The sequence below is a fragment of the Monodon monoceros genome, unplaced genomic scaffold, assembly GCF_005190385.1.
Source record: "Monodon monoceros isolate NGI ecotype Baffin Bay Population unplaced genomic scaffold, NGI_Narwhal_1 Super_Scaffold_7, whole genome shotgun sequence".
Lineage (NCBI taxonomy): Eukaryota > Metazoa > Chordata > Mammalia > Artiodactyla > Monodontidae > Monodon > Monodon monoceros.
Genome location: NW_021703784.1, coordinates 59,691,435 through 59,710,390, shown reverse-complemented (window position 1 = coordinate 59,710,390; position 18,956 = coordinate 59,691,435). Strand labels below are relative to the sequence as shown.

General features: G+C 38.7%; 2 protein-coding genes across 5 annotated transcripts in view; both read right to left on the bottom strand.

Moving 5' to 3' along the window:
• The window catches only part of ZNF215 (zinc finger protein 215), a 193,123-nt gene that overhangs the window by 74,759 nt on the left and 99,408 nt on the right, over positions 1-18,956 (bottom strand). The window lies entirely within an intron of this gene.
• Positions 7,420-8,379, bottom strand: LOC114886554 (olfactory receptor 10A2-like). The gene is given in 1 exon segment (XM_029207141.1): positions 7,420-8,379. A coding segment is annotated over 1 exon segment (951 nt). The 5' UTR covers positions 8,371-8,379.

The following is an 18,956-nucleotide window of genomic DNA, read 5'->3' as shown; positions in this document are numbered from 1 at the left end:
TGACAAGGTCTTTTTCTCTGATTTCTGCTTATTTTTCCAGTTTGAAATCCCCTACAGAGGTGATGCTCTGATCACACCAAAATACTTTCTGTTCTGTGCACACATCGTGTTCTCTCACCCCTCCTTGCCTTTGTGCATGTGGCTCTCTATCCTCGGAAACATCTTCCTGCAATTACGTATAACTTTTCTGCTCATCTCTCATCAGAAAAATCATTTTCTTTGTGAAGTTTCATTGTCTTCGCTTGGCCAAATCAAGGGATTATTCTTTTACTCTCTTTTAACACTTTGTGTAAACTGCTATTAGAGCATTTTTATAATTGTGTATGTGTGCATCTATTTATGTTATATAATTATTAACATCATGAGTACAAATGTATTCATTCATCATTGTATCTTTTGCACACAGCAGAGTGCTTAACTCTAGGTGTTTTGTAATTAATGTAGCCTAAGGTTTAACTTTTTTCAAAGCACTTTAATGATACTATTGGATCTCTAGTTGAGCCAACAGTCATATAAGATGAGTGTGTGTGTGTGTGTGTGTGTGTTTTATAGGTTTTATCTTCCAAGGTATATTTATTTTGTTTATTTTTTTTGCTATGTGCTGAAAAGACATTTTTAAAGCTTTACTCGATTATAACAGCTTTGCATCACTCAGTGTGCCATAAATGTCCAATTCCCTCAAATATTTAATCAAAATATTTCTTAGGACAGAGCCAAATCTTAGGGGCACATCACTTAAGCTATATTCCCAAATGGTTTGACACCAATTTTTAATCTCTACCCTTTGGGCAAATAGCAAAGCTATCTCCTTTTTTCTATCAGCGACTTTAAATCATTTCAGACATGTGTTGGGTATAAATAAACACAGTTAAATGTACTGTCATCTGGAACATATCTCTTTAACATAGTAACAAAGGTCTTGTGAAAGAGTTCATCAAATGCCTTAGTGAAATGCAGATAAACCATATTAATACTCATACTCATTCTTTAACCCAAAATCTAATGTCAACTTCTTAATAAAACCTTTTCTGATCATTCCTATCCCCAACTGGATATAATTAATTACTCTCTCCCTTGTGTTCCTCCAGGATTTTAAAATACTCTTATAGCAAAGATCAATAAAACTAAAAGCTGTTTCTTTGAGAAGATAAACAAAATTGATAAACCATTAGCCAGACTCATCAAGAAAAATTGGAGAGGACTCAACTCAATGAAATTAGGAATAAAAAAGGAGAAGTAACAACTGACACTGCAGAAATACAAAGGATCATGAGAGATTACTACAAGCAACTATGTGCCAATAAAATGGACACCTTGGAAGAAATGGACAAATTCTTAGAAAAGCACAACCTTCTGAGACTGAACCAGGGAGAAATAGAAAATATGAACACCAATCACAAGCACTGAAACTGAAACTGTCATTAAAAATCTTCCAAAAAACAAAAGCCGAGGACCAGATGGCTTCACAGGCGAATTCTATCAAACATTTAGAGAAGAGCTAATACCTATCATTCTCAAACTCTTCCAAAATATAGCAGAGGGAGGAACACTCCCAAACTCATACTATGAGGCTACCATCACTCTGATACCAAAGATGTCACAAAGAAAGAAAACTACAGGCCAATATCACTGATGAACATAGATGTAAAAATCCTCAACAAAATACTAGCAAACAGAATCCAACAGCACATTAAAAGGATCATACACCATGATCAAGTGGGATTTATCCCAGGAATGCAAGGATTCTTCAATATATGCAAGTAAATCAATGTAATACACCATATTAATGAATTGAAGGATAAAAACCATATGATCATCTCAATAGATGCAGAAAAAGCTTTTCACAAAATTCAACACCCATTTATGATAAAAACTCTCTAGAAAGTAGGCATAGAGGGAAATTTCCTCAACATAATAAAGGCCATATATGACAAACCCACAGCCAACATCGTCCTCAATGGTGAAAAACTGAAACCATTTCCACTAAGATCAGGAACAAGACAAGGTTGCCCACTCTCACCACTATTATTCAACATAGTTTTGGAAGTTTTAGCCACAGCAATCAGAGAAGAAAAAGAAATAAAAGAAATCCAAATCACAAAAGAAGAAGTAAAGCTGTCATTGTTTGCAGATGGCATGATACTATACATAGAGAATCCTAAAGATGCTACCAGAAAACTACTAGAGCTAATCAATGAATTTGGTAAAGTAGCAGGATACAAAATTAATGCACAGAAATCTCTTGCATTCCTATACAATAATGATGAAAAATCTGAAAGTGAAATTAAGAAAACACTCCCATTTACCATGGCAACAAAAAGAATAAAACATCTAGGAATAAACCTACCTAAGGAGATAAAAGACCTGTATGCAGAAAACTATAAGACACTGATGAAAGAAATTAAAGATGATATAAACAGATGGAGAGATATACCATGTTCTTGGATTGGAAGAATCAACATTGTGAAAACGACTCTACTACCCAAAGCAATCTACAGATTCAATGCAATCCCTATCAAACTACCACTGGCATTTTTCACAGAACTAGAACAAAAAAATTCACAATTTGTATGGAAACACAAAAGACCCTGAATAGCCAAAGCAATCTTGAGAAAGAAAAACGGAGCTGGAGGAATCAGGCTCCCTGACTTCAGACTATACTACAAGGCTACAGTAATCAAGACAGTACGGTACTGGTACAGAAACAGAAATATAGATCAATGGAACAGGATAGAAAGCCCAGAGATAAACCCACACACATATGGGCACCTTATCTTTGATAAAGGAGGCAAGAATATACAGTGGAGATAAGACAGCCTCTTTAATAAGTGGTGCTGGGAAAACTGGACAGCTACATGTAGAAGAATGAAATTAGAACACTCCCTAATACCATACACAAAAAAAAAACTCAAAATGGATTAAAGACCTAAATGTAAGGCCAGACACCATCAAACTCTTAGAGGAAAACATAGGCAGAACACTCTATGACATAAATCACAGCAAGATCCTTTTTGACCCACCTCCTAGAGAAATGGAAATAAAAACAAAAATAAACAAATGGCACCTAATGAAACTTCAAAGCTTTTGCACAGCAAAGGAAACCATAAACAAGACGAAAAGACAGCCCTCAGAATGGGAGAAAACATTTGCAAATGAAGCAACTGACAAAGGATTAATCTCCAAAACATACAAGCAACTCATGCAGCTCAATATCAAAAAAACAAACAACCCAATCCAAAAATGGGCAGAAGACCTAGACATTTCTCCAAAGAAGATATACAGATTGCCAACAGACACATGAAAGAATGCTCAACATCATTAATCATTAGAGAAATGCAAATCAAAACTACAATGAGATATCATCTCACACTGGTCAGAATGGCCATCATCAAAAAATCTACAAACAGGGGCTTCCCTGGTGGCGCAGTTGTTGAGAGTCTGCCTGCTAATGCAGGGGACATGGATTCGAGCCCTGCTCTGGGAGGATCCCACATACTGCGGAGCAACTGCGCCCATGAGCCACAACTACTGAGCCTGCGCGTCTGGAGTCTGTGCTCCGCAACAAAAGAGGCCGCGATAGTGAGAGGCCCATGCACTGCGATGAAGATTGGCCCCCGCTTGCCACAACTAGAGAAAGCCCTCACACAGAAACGAAGACCCAACACAGCAAAAATTAATTAATAAACTCCTACCCCCAACATCTTCTTTAAAAAAAAAAAATCTACAAACAATAAATGCTGGAGAAGGTGTGGAGAAAAGGGAACACTCTTGCACTGTTGTTGGGAATGTAAATTGATACAGCCACTATGGAGAACAGTATGGAGGTTCCTTAAAAAACTAAAAATAGAACTACCATACGACCCAGCAATCCCACTACTGGGCATAAACCCTGAGAAAACCATAATTCAAAAAGAGTCATGTATCAAAATGTTCATTGCAGCTCTATTTACAATAGCCAGGACATGGAAGCAACCTAAGTGTCCATCAACAGATGAATGGATACAGAAGATGTGGCACATATATACAATGGAATATTACTCAGTCATAAAAAGGAACGAAACTGAGTTATTTGTAGTGAGGTGGATGGACCTAGAAGACGGGAATAAAGATGCAGACCTACTAGAGAATGGACTTGAGGATATGGGGAGGGGGAATGGTAAGCTGGGGCAAAGTGAGAGAGTGGCATGGACATATATACACTACCAAACGTAAAATAGATAGCTAGTGGGAAGCAGCCGCATAGCACAGGGAGATCAGCTCGGTGTTTTGTGACCACGTAGAGGGGTGGGATAGGGAGGGTGGGAGAGAGAGATGCAAGAGGGAAGAGATCTGGGGACATATGTATATGTATAACTGATTCAGTTTGTTATAAAGCAGAAACACACCATTGTAAAGCAATTATACTCCAATAAAGATGTTAAAAAAAAAAAGATTTGGGGTTTCAGTGGCCATTTCTTTAGTGGTCATTTTTTAATGTTCTGATTAAAAGCTTGGAGTTTTTGGTTGACTCAAAACACTCAGATGACGGAAAGCATGTCTGAAGGGCAGATTGTAATGGATGCTGTCCTTGAGTCATTTTGCCCAGCTCAGTGCAACCTTCTGTGTCAGCTTCTACAAGCTAACTTCTAATAGCTTGTAAATGAGACCTTCAGAAGAATGCCCCCGGGCACTGGCGACCTGGCTTTAGTTCTCCCTCTTCCCTACAACTGGGAGTATGAAAAGGCCTCCTTCCTATGACCTGAAGCAGAACAAACTCTGATTTATTTATGCTCTGGAGATCCATAAGGGAACTGGGATTTCCCCTGAAATTATTTTGCTTATCTTGTTCTCCATTCCCCTTTCACTTTCCCCACTCGCTTAATGGCTTCTCCTTAATATATAACTTGTACTTGAATCCTTGGCTCCATATCCGATTCTGGGGTAACCTGGCCTATGATGAAAGTATCTGGTCACAAGGAAAGATCAGTTACTGCATGTTTGGGTGGATGTTCCTAAAAAGTGAAAGGGGATTCATAACAGGCATATGAAGGAAAAAGCTTTAGGCTTGACTTTTCTGGAAAAAAAAATCTCTCTTGTACCTCTTTTATGGATCTCCCCTAGACTTTCAGAACACCTGTGCTCTACCATAGGAACTGGCCTAGCTCTAGAATCAACCCCCCTCTCTTGAGTGGTATATTTCTCCACATGCAATGCACCATCAAGTCCTATCAATTCTTCCTGTAAAAGATATTTTGAATTAATTTCTACTAATACCACTCTATTCCAAGTCATCATCATTTCTCAGCTAGACTATCCATTCATTTATTTATCTTGCATATACTATTGAAAAAACGGAAAATAATTTCATTGTATGTAACTTTTAATTGGGCAAAGCAAACCAGAATAGATTGAGTAAAGTGATAGCCTTCAATATCTAAGTAAATGTCCTGAGACCTTGGCACCAGGAGCTCTCTTAGTTGTTTTTAAGAGAATTTTTAAAGTATGCCTGTACCTTAGGCTTCATCCACAGAAAGGGGCACCCCTTGCTCTGTGTAGCTTGCGGCTCCTGGAAAGTGGTACTGACTCCTGTGGCCATATAAGGGCTGCCCCACTGGTTTACAGCATCACATCCATCTGCATTGTCTCAGCACCAAATACTCTTTTTCTAAATAAACCATCGTTGGCAATTTTATTCTACTGTTTGTGCATGTTGACTATCTACTGTGGCAATCTCCAGCCTCTCTAAGCTGCATGCCTGGACAGTCTATGTTGTCTCTCCATGTACCAGTTATTCTTTATGTTAATGCTCTGGCTTCAAATTTGCATATATTTTCAATGATCTGCCTTAACCTTATTTCTCCATAGTATTTTAGTGTGAGTTTTGCAGAACAAAAGGTTTCCAGGAATGCCTATGCTGTAGTAAAACAGAAACATTTGTGCAGTATTCATTTTCAAAGAGTTACAGGTACATTGGGGGAAGACAAACATGTAAAAATAAGTACAGGATAGTAGACACAGAATTTAACTTGGGTATTGACAAACTTAGAATAGACGCATGTAGGATGAGCAATTTATGCTGCCTGAGGAACTGCAGTAGACCATGAAAGATGAGATGGATTTGGCTAAAATGAAGGTCAAAAGAACCTTTTGAGTAGAGAAAATAGAGTACCAAGACATCACCAACTGCTAATCATCTAACCTATGAACTCAGAAGTCTAAATGAAATGCATGACTTTTCTCTGATTTACTCACGTATTCCCTCTGTATTCTTCAAGATTTATTCATTCAAATTAAAATTTAATTATTCTTTACCTATTATATAAGCAAAATTGCAAATGATTGATGACAAATATTATTGATGTGGCTGTGAGGAAACAAGAACTCTCATAAATTGCTGTTGAGAGTATAAAATGGTACAATCAATTTGGAGGGAAATGTGCCAATATAGCAACACTATATATGTATTTACACTTGGCCCAATAAATCCAATTTCTAGATTTCCATATGTCAGATACACTGGCAAAAGCATAAAAAGGCACATGCATAAAGTTTTTCTTTTAATTGTAAAAGACTCATTAAATAAACTATGGTGTATCTACAAAGCAGAGTACTATGAAGTTATAAAAAGAATGAGGAATCTTTTTGTGGTTAAAGAAGAGCTATGTTGGAGTTAGCTGGATCCATTTTAATCCTTAATGAAAGCAGCATCATGATTGAAATTTATGATATTACTTCAACAAGGTGTAAGAACCTAAGTTAATGATTAAGAATGATCATTAAACAAATAACCACTGAAACCCCAAATCTACAGAGAGAGCCTGTGGAAGCTCAGGTCATTCTTCCTGGGATAAACAGAATGAGGAATAAATCACTGTTGGATTTATAAAGGTATAGGTATGGGAATTATTGACCCACTTTCATATATCCATACAACACATATGAGTGAGCTTGAAAGAACGAACACTCCCTCAAGGACATGAGAACTAAAATAAGGCAGTGAGGAGAGTTATGCATTGGGAGGACTCATAGGGTTTCCTATCTGATGAATGCAGTCAGATTTGCCCAAAGGAAGACAAAGTCACAAGGCGATTTTTGATGGGTTGTGCTCTCTTTTATTATGTGTGTTCCCATGTTAGGATTATAAGCAGTTTCATACTGTTCACAGTGTGCACACAGGAATGTGAATATCTGGAATTACTTGGCCACAGAAGCGTTAACAAGATGATAAGAAAAAGAATGTAAGTCCATAATGGGCAGGCAGAGGAGGTTTCCAGGTGGTAGTGACAGGTCTAAACTACCTCTGTGCTGTTTTCACTGAGCTTTCCAATAGTCATTTCAGCAGCTGGGTTTCATCACAATGGAGATAGGCAGAGGCAGAGGAATTCTAAGTATCAAACTGATTGTTCCCTATTCGAAAGACTTTAGTCTTTTTCTTAATGTCTATGGGATGCAGTCTCTAAGGCCTAGGGCCTTGCAGAAGGTCCGGACAAGGGCATTCTTCACCTCATTATTTCTCAGGCTGTAAATTATGGGGTTCAAAATGGGAGTCATAACAGTATAGGACAGTGATAGCACCTTCTTGCTCTCAGGAGAATTATTGGACTTAGGGTGGAAATAGATGAGGCTTAAAGATACATAGAAAAGGGAGACAACAAGGAGGTGGGAGGAGCAGGTAGAGAAGGCTTTGTGTTTCCCTTTAGCTGATGGAATCTTGAGGATGGCAGCAATGATGCAAGTGTAGGAACAAAGGATCAGCAAGCAGGGTATCATGACGACCAGAATGGTTCCAACAATGGCATAGATCTCAAACAGTGCCGTGTCTGCACAGACCAGCCTCAGCACAGGTGAGCTGTCACAGAAGAAGTGATTCACCTTGGTGCCACAGAATGGAAAGCTGAAGAGCCATGTGGTCTGCACAGTAGCCATGGGAATGCCTGGAAACCAGGAGGCAACAGTCAGTTTTGCCCATGTCTTAGGGTTCATGATGACTGGGTAGTGCAAGGGATTGCAGATGGCTACATAGCGGTCATATGCCATTGTGGCCAGGAGGAAACATTCAAAAACCCCAAAGAAGAAGGAGAAATACATCTGAGTGGCACAGCCAAGAAAGGAGATGGTTGTGTCCTGGGCAATCAGGGTCCCCAGCATCTTGGGCACAATGACTAAGTTGAAGCCAATCTCTATGAAAGACAAGTTCCTGAGGAAGAATTACATGGGGCTGTGCAGCATGGGGTCAGCCAAGGTAACCAGAATGATGAGGCTGTTTCCCAGCAGGGTGACCAGGTAGATGATTAAAAATATCAGGAAGAGTAATGACTGTATTTCACTAGGTAGGGAAGAGAAACTCATGAGGATAAGCTCACTAAATCTTGTCCAGTTTCCTTCAGCCATTGATATAGGAATGAATTCCGAGCTGTGGTCATAGAGAGAGATTCTCGATTGGAAGAGTCAGATTCTGGATTTGTGTTTCAGACTCCTTCTTAGTGTCAGGGAAAGAGGCAAGATCAGGATTTCAGTTGCAAGAGAAAGGGCCTTGTGTTGTCTAAGAATAAAGACACAAGGAAGAAAGGCCAGAGCCTGAGCTCTGAAATGGGAAATGGCTTATTGTTCCCCACTCTTATTCTTTGTGATCCATTTTCCACTTTGTTACCATATTTGCTAAAACAACTCGGATCATTTACACACACCCATTTTCTGCTGCACACTTAATACCTTTTTAGCAGGGTTAAATGAAAGGTGTCCTGCGGAAATGGAGTGGAGTTAGATGGAAAACAGTATAAATTTTCCATTTATACCTATTATATATCCCCCTTCTTCAAAGATTCATGGTGCTTATCTTCTCCATCTACTGCCCAAAGCTGTACTTACCTTTTTGGTATACATTTAAAGACTTCAATCCTAAGATAACTTGAGAGTGTATATTAGTAGAAAAAGTCGTGTTTTTTCATGTTTTGTTTTGAGGTGACTCAAATAGGAGAAAAAGTGGCAAGGGGGTGCATAGGAAGAACGTCTATAGAATGTAGTAGTTTTAACGCACTTTTTTCCCTCCTTTCAATGTAAGAGCTGTATAGTATTTTATATCATATAATGCTTATTCCTTCTTCCTAATGAACTCATGGGTGCATCATTCCTCTTTGATTGTTGGTACTCAGTGTCCTCCTACGTTACGTTATGGGTAACGTAAGTTGTTTAAAACTTTGGAGTACAGCAGATATCACTTTGGGGTGGCTTGTTTATATCACTGCATGGAAATAAACCCTCACAAACAACGCATGTTTACTAGTAAAGGGATAGTCGTGTTTACATCTTTTTGTGGACATTTTGGATAACAATTCTGGTGGGCTTTGGGGGTTAAAATTTGGGGGGCTTTTGAGGAAAACATTTACAAGCAAAAGATCATTTGGGGGAGAAAATTAGTGGAAAATATCTTTGCTGTGTTTATTGTCACTGTTATTAGGGAGAAGGAAGCATCCTTCATAAAAGTTTATTTCATACATTAGTTTGAGAGCATTGTGATAGACAGATACCTTGCTGCCTAAGCAGAAATGTCTTGGAGGCACGTGGAAACATGAAACACATTTGGGTGAGAGATCACTGCTAGAGGTAATGATCTGGGTCTTAATCATTCATTTCGACATTTATTGAGTATTAGTGAGTGCCAGGCAAAGGAATCTGAACATAATGAGAGGTTGTCCTTATACTCACCCGATAGATATGCATGTAAAATACAATTAATTACATTATCTTAAATGCTTTAGTAGTAATATAAGACCAAGATATGTATGACAAAGGCAAGTGACCTCAGCTTTGTCTAGGGGAATTAGAAGTGTTTCTAGAAGAAAAACATTTAGAATTGTATTCCAAAGAATAAAATTAGAGCTGAATCTTGAAAGATAAGTATAAATTAACTTAGTACGGGGAGGAGGTGGTGAGAGGGAGGAATTTTAGACAGAAAAAATTGTGTAAAGATACAACAGGTTAATAATAATTTCTACCATTTATTGAACACTTACTCTGTGCCAGGTATCTTCTTCATTCAGAAAATAAAAGTAATTTTATAAGCACTTTTAGTTCTCCCAAAGAAATAGCTCATCACACAATAGATCAGATAATTTCCACTGAAGTTGATCTCAACATTGTTTTTTGTTGTGTTTTGTTTTCTTTGCTAATTTTCACTCTCCTAAGAGCTCTTTTAATCTCTGTGTAAAACATTATTTTATTTACTTATTTCATACAACTTCTTTTGAGCTTCTACCTCTGTATTTTAGAAGAAGGAATATGCAATATTTTTATTTTATTTTTTTTTTGAATTTTCTGAATTTATTTTTTTATACAGCAGGTTCTTATTAGTTATCCATTTTATACATATTAGTGTACATATGCCAATCCCAATCTTAAAGTACATGATATTTGGGATTCATACCTAGATTAATATTCTTGCTCTGACACTTAAATTGCTGTGACAATTAAACAAGTTACTTGCTTTTTTGAAACAACTACCTATTTTAAAAATTGTGATGAAACCCATGAGGAATAATTAATACTTTATTTAAAAATATGTAACATATTTTTCTGTCAATAAATGTTAGTTACTTAATTCACCCTGCTTCCTGGGAGGAGATAGAATTTAAGTAGATTTCTCATGTTACAATTACAGCAAACATCCTTGAGAATTCTACATAACCAATCCCCCCCTTTCAATTGAAAGATACTACAGAAAGATCATACAGCTCCATGAGTGGAAGTGGTTGGCTCATGTAATTTTAATTTTATTATATATTATTATGTATTAATTTTGGTTATGAATGTGCTATATAATTATATTATATCCCATGTACAGATTATGAAATATAAGGATAGACATTTAGAGTTATTTTTATGAACTTGCATAGCTGTTAAGTACCAGACACAGGATTTGAATCCAGGTTTTTCAGACTCTAAATTGTTGAGGAGAATAAAAAAAGACTGCTTAGAGAAACTAGAAATGCTTGGTATAAGGGGAAAGAAGATAGATCAGTGTGATAGTTGTTGACTATGCATTCAACTGCAGGGTTGGGGTATGGAAAGAACGAGATTGGAAAGATAAGCTTGAGCTGGACTATACATGGGCTTGTATGACATGCTAAGAACACAGTTTCATTGTGAAGATGAGGATGAATTGTAAGGATTTAAAGCATGATTATGACAGATCATCACATATGTATTTAGAAAGAACTCTGGAGACAGACAGTGAGAAGGATGAATGAGAATGGGGTGTATATGAAAGTCTTCAGTATGACTGGAGGCTGGGAGACCAATTAGGAGGCACTAGTAATAATCCTGGTGGGAGATATAAGCCAATACCGAAGTTTCATCTCACAGTAGTGATTTGTTGAAACCCTGGCAATGGTGGGATCTCTAAGAGATAGTACACAAGGAAGAGAGAAGAGGGCCAACAATTGAACTCCTAGGACCAGTATAGTTTAAAAGGACTTGGAAAACAGCACAAAGAATCTGCCCTTGGGCATGTAGGGGGTAGCAAAGGAATCCATGATTATGGAAGGCAAGATGATAAAAAGTTTCAAGAGCGAAATTCCCTTTACACAAGCATCAAAGAAAACCTGAAGAGTACTTGATTTCCTCAAGAGTCTCTCTAGACCAAGAGCTGGTCCAAGCCTGGGGTCACTGGACTCTGTTGAAATTCCTCCCACCCCTGTCCCTGGTCCCTGCAGACTTCAATCTGCAGAGTCATAGTCACTGAGAGCTGGAAGGGACCCTGGAGACCCAAGAGCACAGGGCTGGAATCTCTCCCTAAAGGGAGTTAGTTCTCTCTCCCTCTCCTCAGCTCTAGCTGGGCTGAGCTCTGTTCCCCCTGGCTTCTATCCTCAGTCTCTTCCACCCCTGGGGTTGCAGACTAACCAGCCTATTAATGAGCAGTCACAGACCATGACCTCATTAAAAAGCTGTTAATGAGACACACTGCTGTTCAGGGAACACAGTTGAGGGAGGCTCCCAGTGGCCTCCTCCTGGCGCCTGGAGGGAGAGCTTAGGTGAACAGACAGGATCAGATCTGGGGAGAGGGCTAATGAACTCAGGCTGCAGAGCCACACTTAATGAACTCCTGCTGGCAAGCAGCCCAGCTTTGAAGCTCAAGTCCTCACTGGCCTGCAGGCTTACAGGAGTGGGTGGGATCCAGGGAAGCAGTGAGTTTCCTCTTATCAGTCAGGTCTGCTTACTGCTTCCTCTGCTGACCCATTTTGATGGAGGACTTCAAGTTCTGAGATTAAGAAGTAATTTTGTGTTGCCCTGAGTTTATGGCTCATGGACAATTGTATAAGCCTTTTGACTGGTCTCCGTCCCACAGGCTTTGTCCCCTAGCCACCCATTCTCCACAATACTACCAGGAAAGTCTTTCCAAACACATAGCTGATTGTTACTTCATGCTTAAAACTTTTAAATGAAGATAGTTCACAATAAGTTTCAGAGTCCTAGCATAGAAGACTCTTGAATATTTGGCCCCTGCCTATCTCCCCACCCTCATCTCCTCCAGACATCTCTCCCGTGTTATTTTCATCATTATTACCACTGCTATCACCATCGTCATTATCATGATTATATCAGCATAATGAACATTTCCATAGTGCTTCTTAAGTGTCCAACAGTGTTTTACATATATTAATTCATTTAAACCTCACAGCAATGCTATGAAATAGGTGCTGTGATTATCTGTATTTTATAGATGACACGGAGTCAACATATGCTGTGTTATTTGTCCAGTGTCTTACAGCTACTCAGGAAGAGAGCCAGGATTACAACCCAGGCATTTTGGCTTCAGAGTTTACACTTTTACACATTAAGAAGACTTACTTCTGTACCCTCTGCACTTACTACTTATTTGTCTTGGAATGCCTATCTCACATACAATCTTAAACCTTGGCTCCCATTCCTTCTTATACTTCTTACTTTGCTACTACTTCTAACCATTATGCGTGTATTATTACCTATTGTCCTAATGTTTATATGTCTGCTCCCCACTGGACTGAAAGTTCTTACGCTTGGATTGAGCTGGGTTCAGTAACCGTTACTGCGGTTTTACCGAATCTTTCAGTATTTATTATATTACTTTAAACATACACTATATTGTATTCTCTTTGAGAAACTGGAAACTAAATTCTTGACCTCTCTCACAGCCATGCCTCTACAGCCATATATGCTTGTCCTCCTTACTTTACCGTTTCAGTGAAAGGTATCTCTATCAACATGATTGCTCATGCAAGAAATATGAGTATAGGCCTTGACACCTTTTCAATCCTAAACCATCAGCTTTTACCCGATCTTCTGCCATTCCTATACCAGTCTCTCTTTACATTCTTGCCACTTAACAATAAATTATCTACCCAGTAGACATAGTTATCTTTTTAAAAAAATTGTCCCTTGCTTAATATGCTTCAGTGGTGGTCCACTGCATTTAGATTAATATCTAAAATCTATCACATGGTCAAAAAGAAGTTCTGAATGGTCTGACTTCTTACCTGTTCAGTCAATTTTTACCTCTCTTGTCCTTATTCACAAACATTGTTTTTCCTGGTTTCAGTGTCAGGGTAATACTGACCTCACATGAGTTGGGAAGTATTCCCTCCTCATATATTTTGTAAACGGTTGTGAAGGATTGGTATTGATTTTTTTTTAAATGTTTGGTAGAATTCACCAGTGAAGCCATCTAGTCCTGGACTTTTGGTTTTCGAGGTTTTTGATTACTGATTCAATCTCCTAGCTGGTAATTGGTCTGTTCAGAGTTTCTATAGCTTCATGAATCAGTCTTGGTAGACTGTATGTTTCTGAAAATTTATCCATTTCTTCTTCCACCCATTTGTCCAGTTTGTTGGCATATGAGTGCTTGTAGTAATCCCTTATGAGCCTTTGTATTTCTGTAGTATCAGTTGTAACATCTCCCCTTTCATTTCTGATTTTGAGTCCTCTTTTTTTTTCTTGGGGAGTCTAGCTAAAGATTTGCCAATTTAGTGTTTCTTTTCAAGAAACAAGCTCTTAGTTTCTTTGATATTTTGTATTATCTTTTTGCCTCTATTTCACTTATTTCCACTCTGATCTTTGTTATTTCCCTCCTTCTACTAACTTTGGGCTTCATTTGTTCTTCTTTTTCTAGTTCCTTGAGGTTCAAAGTTAGGCTGTTTATTTGAGACCTCTCTTGTTTCTTATTATAGCCATTTATTGCTATGAACTTCCCACTTGGAAATTCTTTTGCTGCATTCTGTAAGTTTTTTTATGTGTATTTCCATTTCCATTTGTCTCAAGGTATTTCTTAAAATTTTTTCTTTATATATTTTTTTGATCCATTGGTTGTTCAGTAGCATGGTGTTTAATCTCCATATATTTGTGAATTTTCCAGTTTTCTTCTTGTAACTGGTTTCTAGTTTCATACTACTGTGGTCAGAAAAGATGCCTGATATAATTTCAATATTCTTATATTTATTAAAACTTGTTTTGTGCCCTAACATATGAAGTATCCTTGAGCATGTTCCATGTGCACTTGAGAAGAATGTGTATTTTGTTGTTTTTCGATGGAATGTTCTCTATGTGTGTGTTAAGTCTATCCAGTCTATGATGTTATTTAAAGCCAATGTTCCCTTATTGATTTTATATCTGAGTGATCTATCCATTGATGAAGTTGGGATATTAAAGTCCCCTACTATTATTGTATAGCTGTTGATTTCTCTCTTAAGGTCTTTTAATTTTTGTTTTATATATTTTGGTATTCCTAGCTGGGTGCATAAATATTTACAAATATTGTTGGATTGAGCCCTTTATCATTATGTGATGACCTTCTTTGTCTCTTATTACATTCATCTCTGGGGAGATTCCTATAATCCAAATGTTACTCTGCTTGATGTGCCCTTTAAGTTCCTTAAGCTATCTCCATTCTTTTTCATTCTCTTTTCTTTTTGCTGCTCTGACTGAATTCCACTAACCTATCTTTGAGTTCACTGATCCTTTCTTACATTTCATCTAGTCTGTTTTTGAGACCCTTTAGTATAATTTTCACTTCAGTTAACATATTCTTCAGTTCTGTGACTTCTGTTTGCTACTTTAAAAATTCTTTTTCTCTTTGTTTAAATTCTCACTTTGTTCAGCCATTGTTCTCCTGAGCCCAGTGAGCATCTTTATGACTATTATTTTAAATTTTATCAGGTAAATAACTTATCTCCATTTCATAACGTCTTTTTTTCTGAGGTTTTATCTTGCTCTTCACTTGGAACATATCCCGCTTTTTCTTCATTTTCCTTGACTCTGTGTGGGGTTTTATACATTAGATAAAACAGCCACCTCGCTCAGTCTGAAGGAGTGGCATCATATAGGAGATAAAACTTATTGTTCAATGCTGCTCTAGCTCTTGGCTGTCTCTCAAACCCTTGTGATTGTCCAAGCAACCTACTTTATTGTTAGTGGGCTCCCAGTAGTTGAGGGTATGCCAAGAGCCATCAGTGTCCCAAAGGGGAGAATCCCTGTTAGCACCTAGATTCAGGTTAATTGGAAGTCAGACCTGTAGGCAGCAACTTTTAAAGTATTCAAATATACATCTTTCAGGAGAAGACTGGGAGATGAACATTTCTATCTGCTCCCTCTGCGTTGAGTTTTGGAGTGATAACCAGTTCAGAACTGTTTTTTGTTTATTACCATCCCACTGAACCCATGAACACGTGTCTCACTGGCCACCAGAGCCAGGCTATCAAGGGATGTATCCTCTGGGTGGCAGTCACAAATGTCAGTGTACCAGATGTGTATACAAGTTTTCTCAGAGACACTGATGGCCTGTGGGAGGAGCAGAGGGAGAAGGCAAAGATGACACCTGCTAGATTCCCCAATCTCTGGAGAGGACTGTAGTCAGCCCTTCAACATGTGTTTAATTAGAAGCCTACCCGCTAAGCCACAGCTATGAAGATAAGCTTATCGTCCTCTTTCCCAGAAAGACAGGGGTGCATTTCAGTCTGCTGTCTCTGTACTGTGCCCCAGGGGGCAGCAGCCAGTTAAGAAATGTTTCTCCATTTTTTATAGTCCTAGGGATCCATGAACATAAGAACTATTGGCCAGCAGAGCCAGGCAATCCAGGGGCTTTCCCTGGGTGGCAGCCACAGCACCTGGGGCAACAGATATGGGCAGAGACTCCTTTCTGGGAGATACTGGTGACCTGGAGTGCAGCAGCGGGAGAGCTCAAAGATAGATCCTACTGTCTGAGGTCTCTGAAGAGGATTACAGTGGGCCCTTAGATGTGTGTTTAATAGGAAGCCTGCCCCTCAGGCTGCGTCTATGAAGATAAGCTAACAGGCTTCTTTTACAGAAAGACTGGGCACGTTAGTCTATTGCCTTTCTGCTGTGCCTTGGGAGGTAGCCAGTTAAGAACTCCTTCTCTGTTTACTGCAGACCTATGGGACCTCAGAGCATAAGCCTTGCTGGCCACCAGAACCAGGTGACCAAGAGGTGTCCTCTGGGTGACAACCCTCAAAAATCAGGGTACCAGACAAGTACATAAGCTCCTTCTCAAGAGATACCTGTGAGCTGGAGTGAGGCAGAGGGAGAGTGCAAAGATGGCACCCGCTGGTCTCCGTCTTTGGAGAGAGATGTGTGTTAAATTACATGCTTGCCCCTCAGGCTAATGTTTTAAGACAAGCAAATAGGCCTACTTTACAGAAAGCCTGAGCACTTTTCAGCTGCCTCAGTGCCTCTGAGCTCTTTTCAGGGCCCTTTTTCTGGGCCTTGGGGCTGTGGGGTGGGTGAGGCTGCATGGGCCTTTTAAGAACTGTTTCTCAGATTGCTATAGCCTTGTGGGTCTCATGGACACAAGCCCTGTTGGCTTTTTTTTTTTTTTTTTTTGCGGAACGCGGGACTCTCACTGTTGTGGCCTCTCCCATTGCGGAGCACAGGCTCCGGACGTGCAGGCTCAGCGGCCATGGTTCACAGGCCCAGCCGCTCCGCGGCATGTGGGATCTTCCCGGACCGGGGTACGAACCCGTGTCCCCTGCATCGGCAGGCGGACTCTCAACCACTGCGCCACCAGGGAAGCCCGCCCTGTTGGCTTTTGAAGCTACATGTTCTGGGGGCTTGTCTCTCAGGTGCAGGTCTTAAAATGGGATGGCTGGTGTGGAGTTAAAACCCTTCACTCCTCAGGGAGAAACTTGGGGTTGTGAGTTCCCTCCCAACTGTGGTCACAGTGCTGAGGGTGGGGTTTATGGCAAGATTTTGTCTCAGCTGCTCCTAGCTTTCCTTCTTCGTTTCTTTCTTCCGCCTTTCCTTCCTTTCTTTCTTTCTTTCTTCCTTCCTTTCTTGCTTGCTTTCTTGCTCTAATCTACAGTAACAATCTCTCTTAATAGGAATATTTAGTCTACTTCTGTTAAATATTTATTCTAAATATGGGAAATATTTTAATCTACAAGTACTTTTGTCATGATAGGTGTCATAAAGTAATACTATTCATTTATCATCAATAACCCACAAAGTAAATTTTGTAGACATAAAGATCACTATATAATGATTCCCTAATTACATTCAAGTAATTGCTTATTATTGTGAAATTTTTTCAGTATAAAATTCAACTTCTGTTAAAATAGATTAAACTTACAAATTTTGATATAGTTGGGTGTGTGCCAATTTTTTTCTTCTCTTTTGTTATTTCACCTATGGCTATAAATTATTTGTTTCTTTGTTTATGTGTTTGCTCTAGGGTTTACCATATGCATCCTTAACATGTAGCAATCTACCCTGAAGAAACATAACTGTTCATGTATAATGTAACATTTTATAAAAGTGAACTTCCATTTACATCTCTTTCTTTTGTCATACATACATTTTGTCATACATTTTACTCATACATTTTCTATGAATTACACAACACATTGTTATTATTTTCGCTATAAAAGTTGATTGCCCATTTTTACTGATTCCACCAAGCACAACTAAAAAGCCCTGGATATTATATATAAAACAAACATAAGACTCTGAAAGGTAGAAAAAAGAAGGCGAGTAGGTAGCAACATTGTGGACCAAGGAATGAAAAGGTAGTGGGTTCCCTGGGTTTGTTTTTGGCTTCATATATCCTAGGCCTGTTATTGGAGAAGTCAGAAATCTGAAAATCTAACATGTACGAACAAAAAATCCCAAACCAAAATGTGCTCTCTATAGCCAGATGACCCAGAAAAGGGGCAACATAGCAAGACAGAAATGTTTTAGATGATAACCACTCATCCAAACACAACAGGAAAAACTGTGGTTAAATCCAGTGGAGCCTAGACTTCCACCCTCACCAGGCTGGGTGGGAGCCAGGAATTTCATCCCCACTGCCACCAGGTGTCAGTGGAGAGCCTAGACTTCCACACCCATTGAGCAGTAATAAGGCGCCTGTCTCTTTAATGCTTACGTTGTGTCAGAAGATGCCTAGTGGAGAATCAGAACTCAGAATCAAAAAAGTCTAGAACTAACAGTGGGTTCAGAAAGATCACAGGATACAAAATAAACATATATAAAAATCAAGTGTAATTCTATGCAGTTGCAATGAACACAAAGACACTGAAATTAATAACACAATATTTAGTTGGTGTACATCTAAAAATATATTTACAAGACTTGTGTGCTGAAAAATACACAATGCTGATGAAGAAAATGAATGAAGATCTAAATAAAAAGAGAAACATACTGTGTTCATGGACTGGAATGCTGAAGTAGTAATGATGTCAATTCTCCCTAAATTGATATACAAGTTTAATGCAGTTTATCTCAAAATCAGAGCAAGATTTTTTTTGCCACATGAAAACTTCTACATAAATGTTTATAGCAGCTTTATTCATAATAGCATAAACTGGAAACAACCCAGATGTTCTTCAGCTGGCGTATGTTTAAACAAACTAAGTACATCCAGCATGTAGCATTACTCAGCAATACAAAAAAAAAAAAAAAAAGAACTATTGATACACACAACAAACTGAAATGAA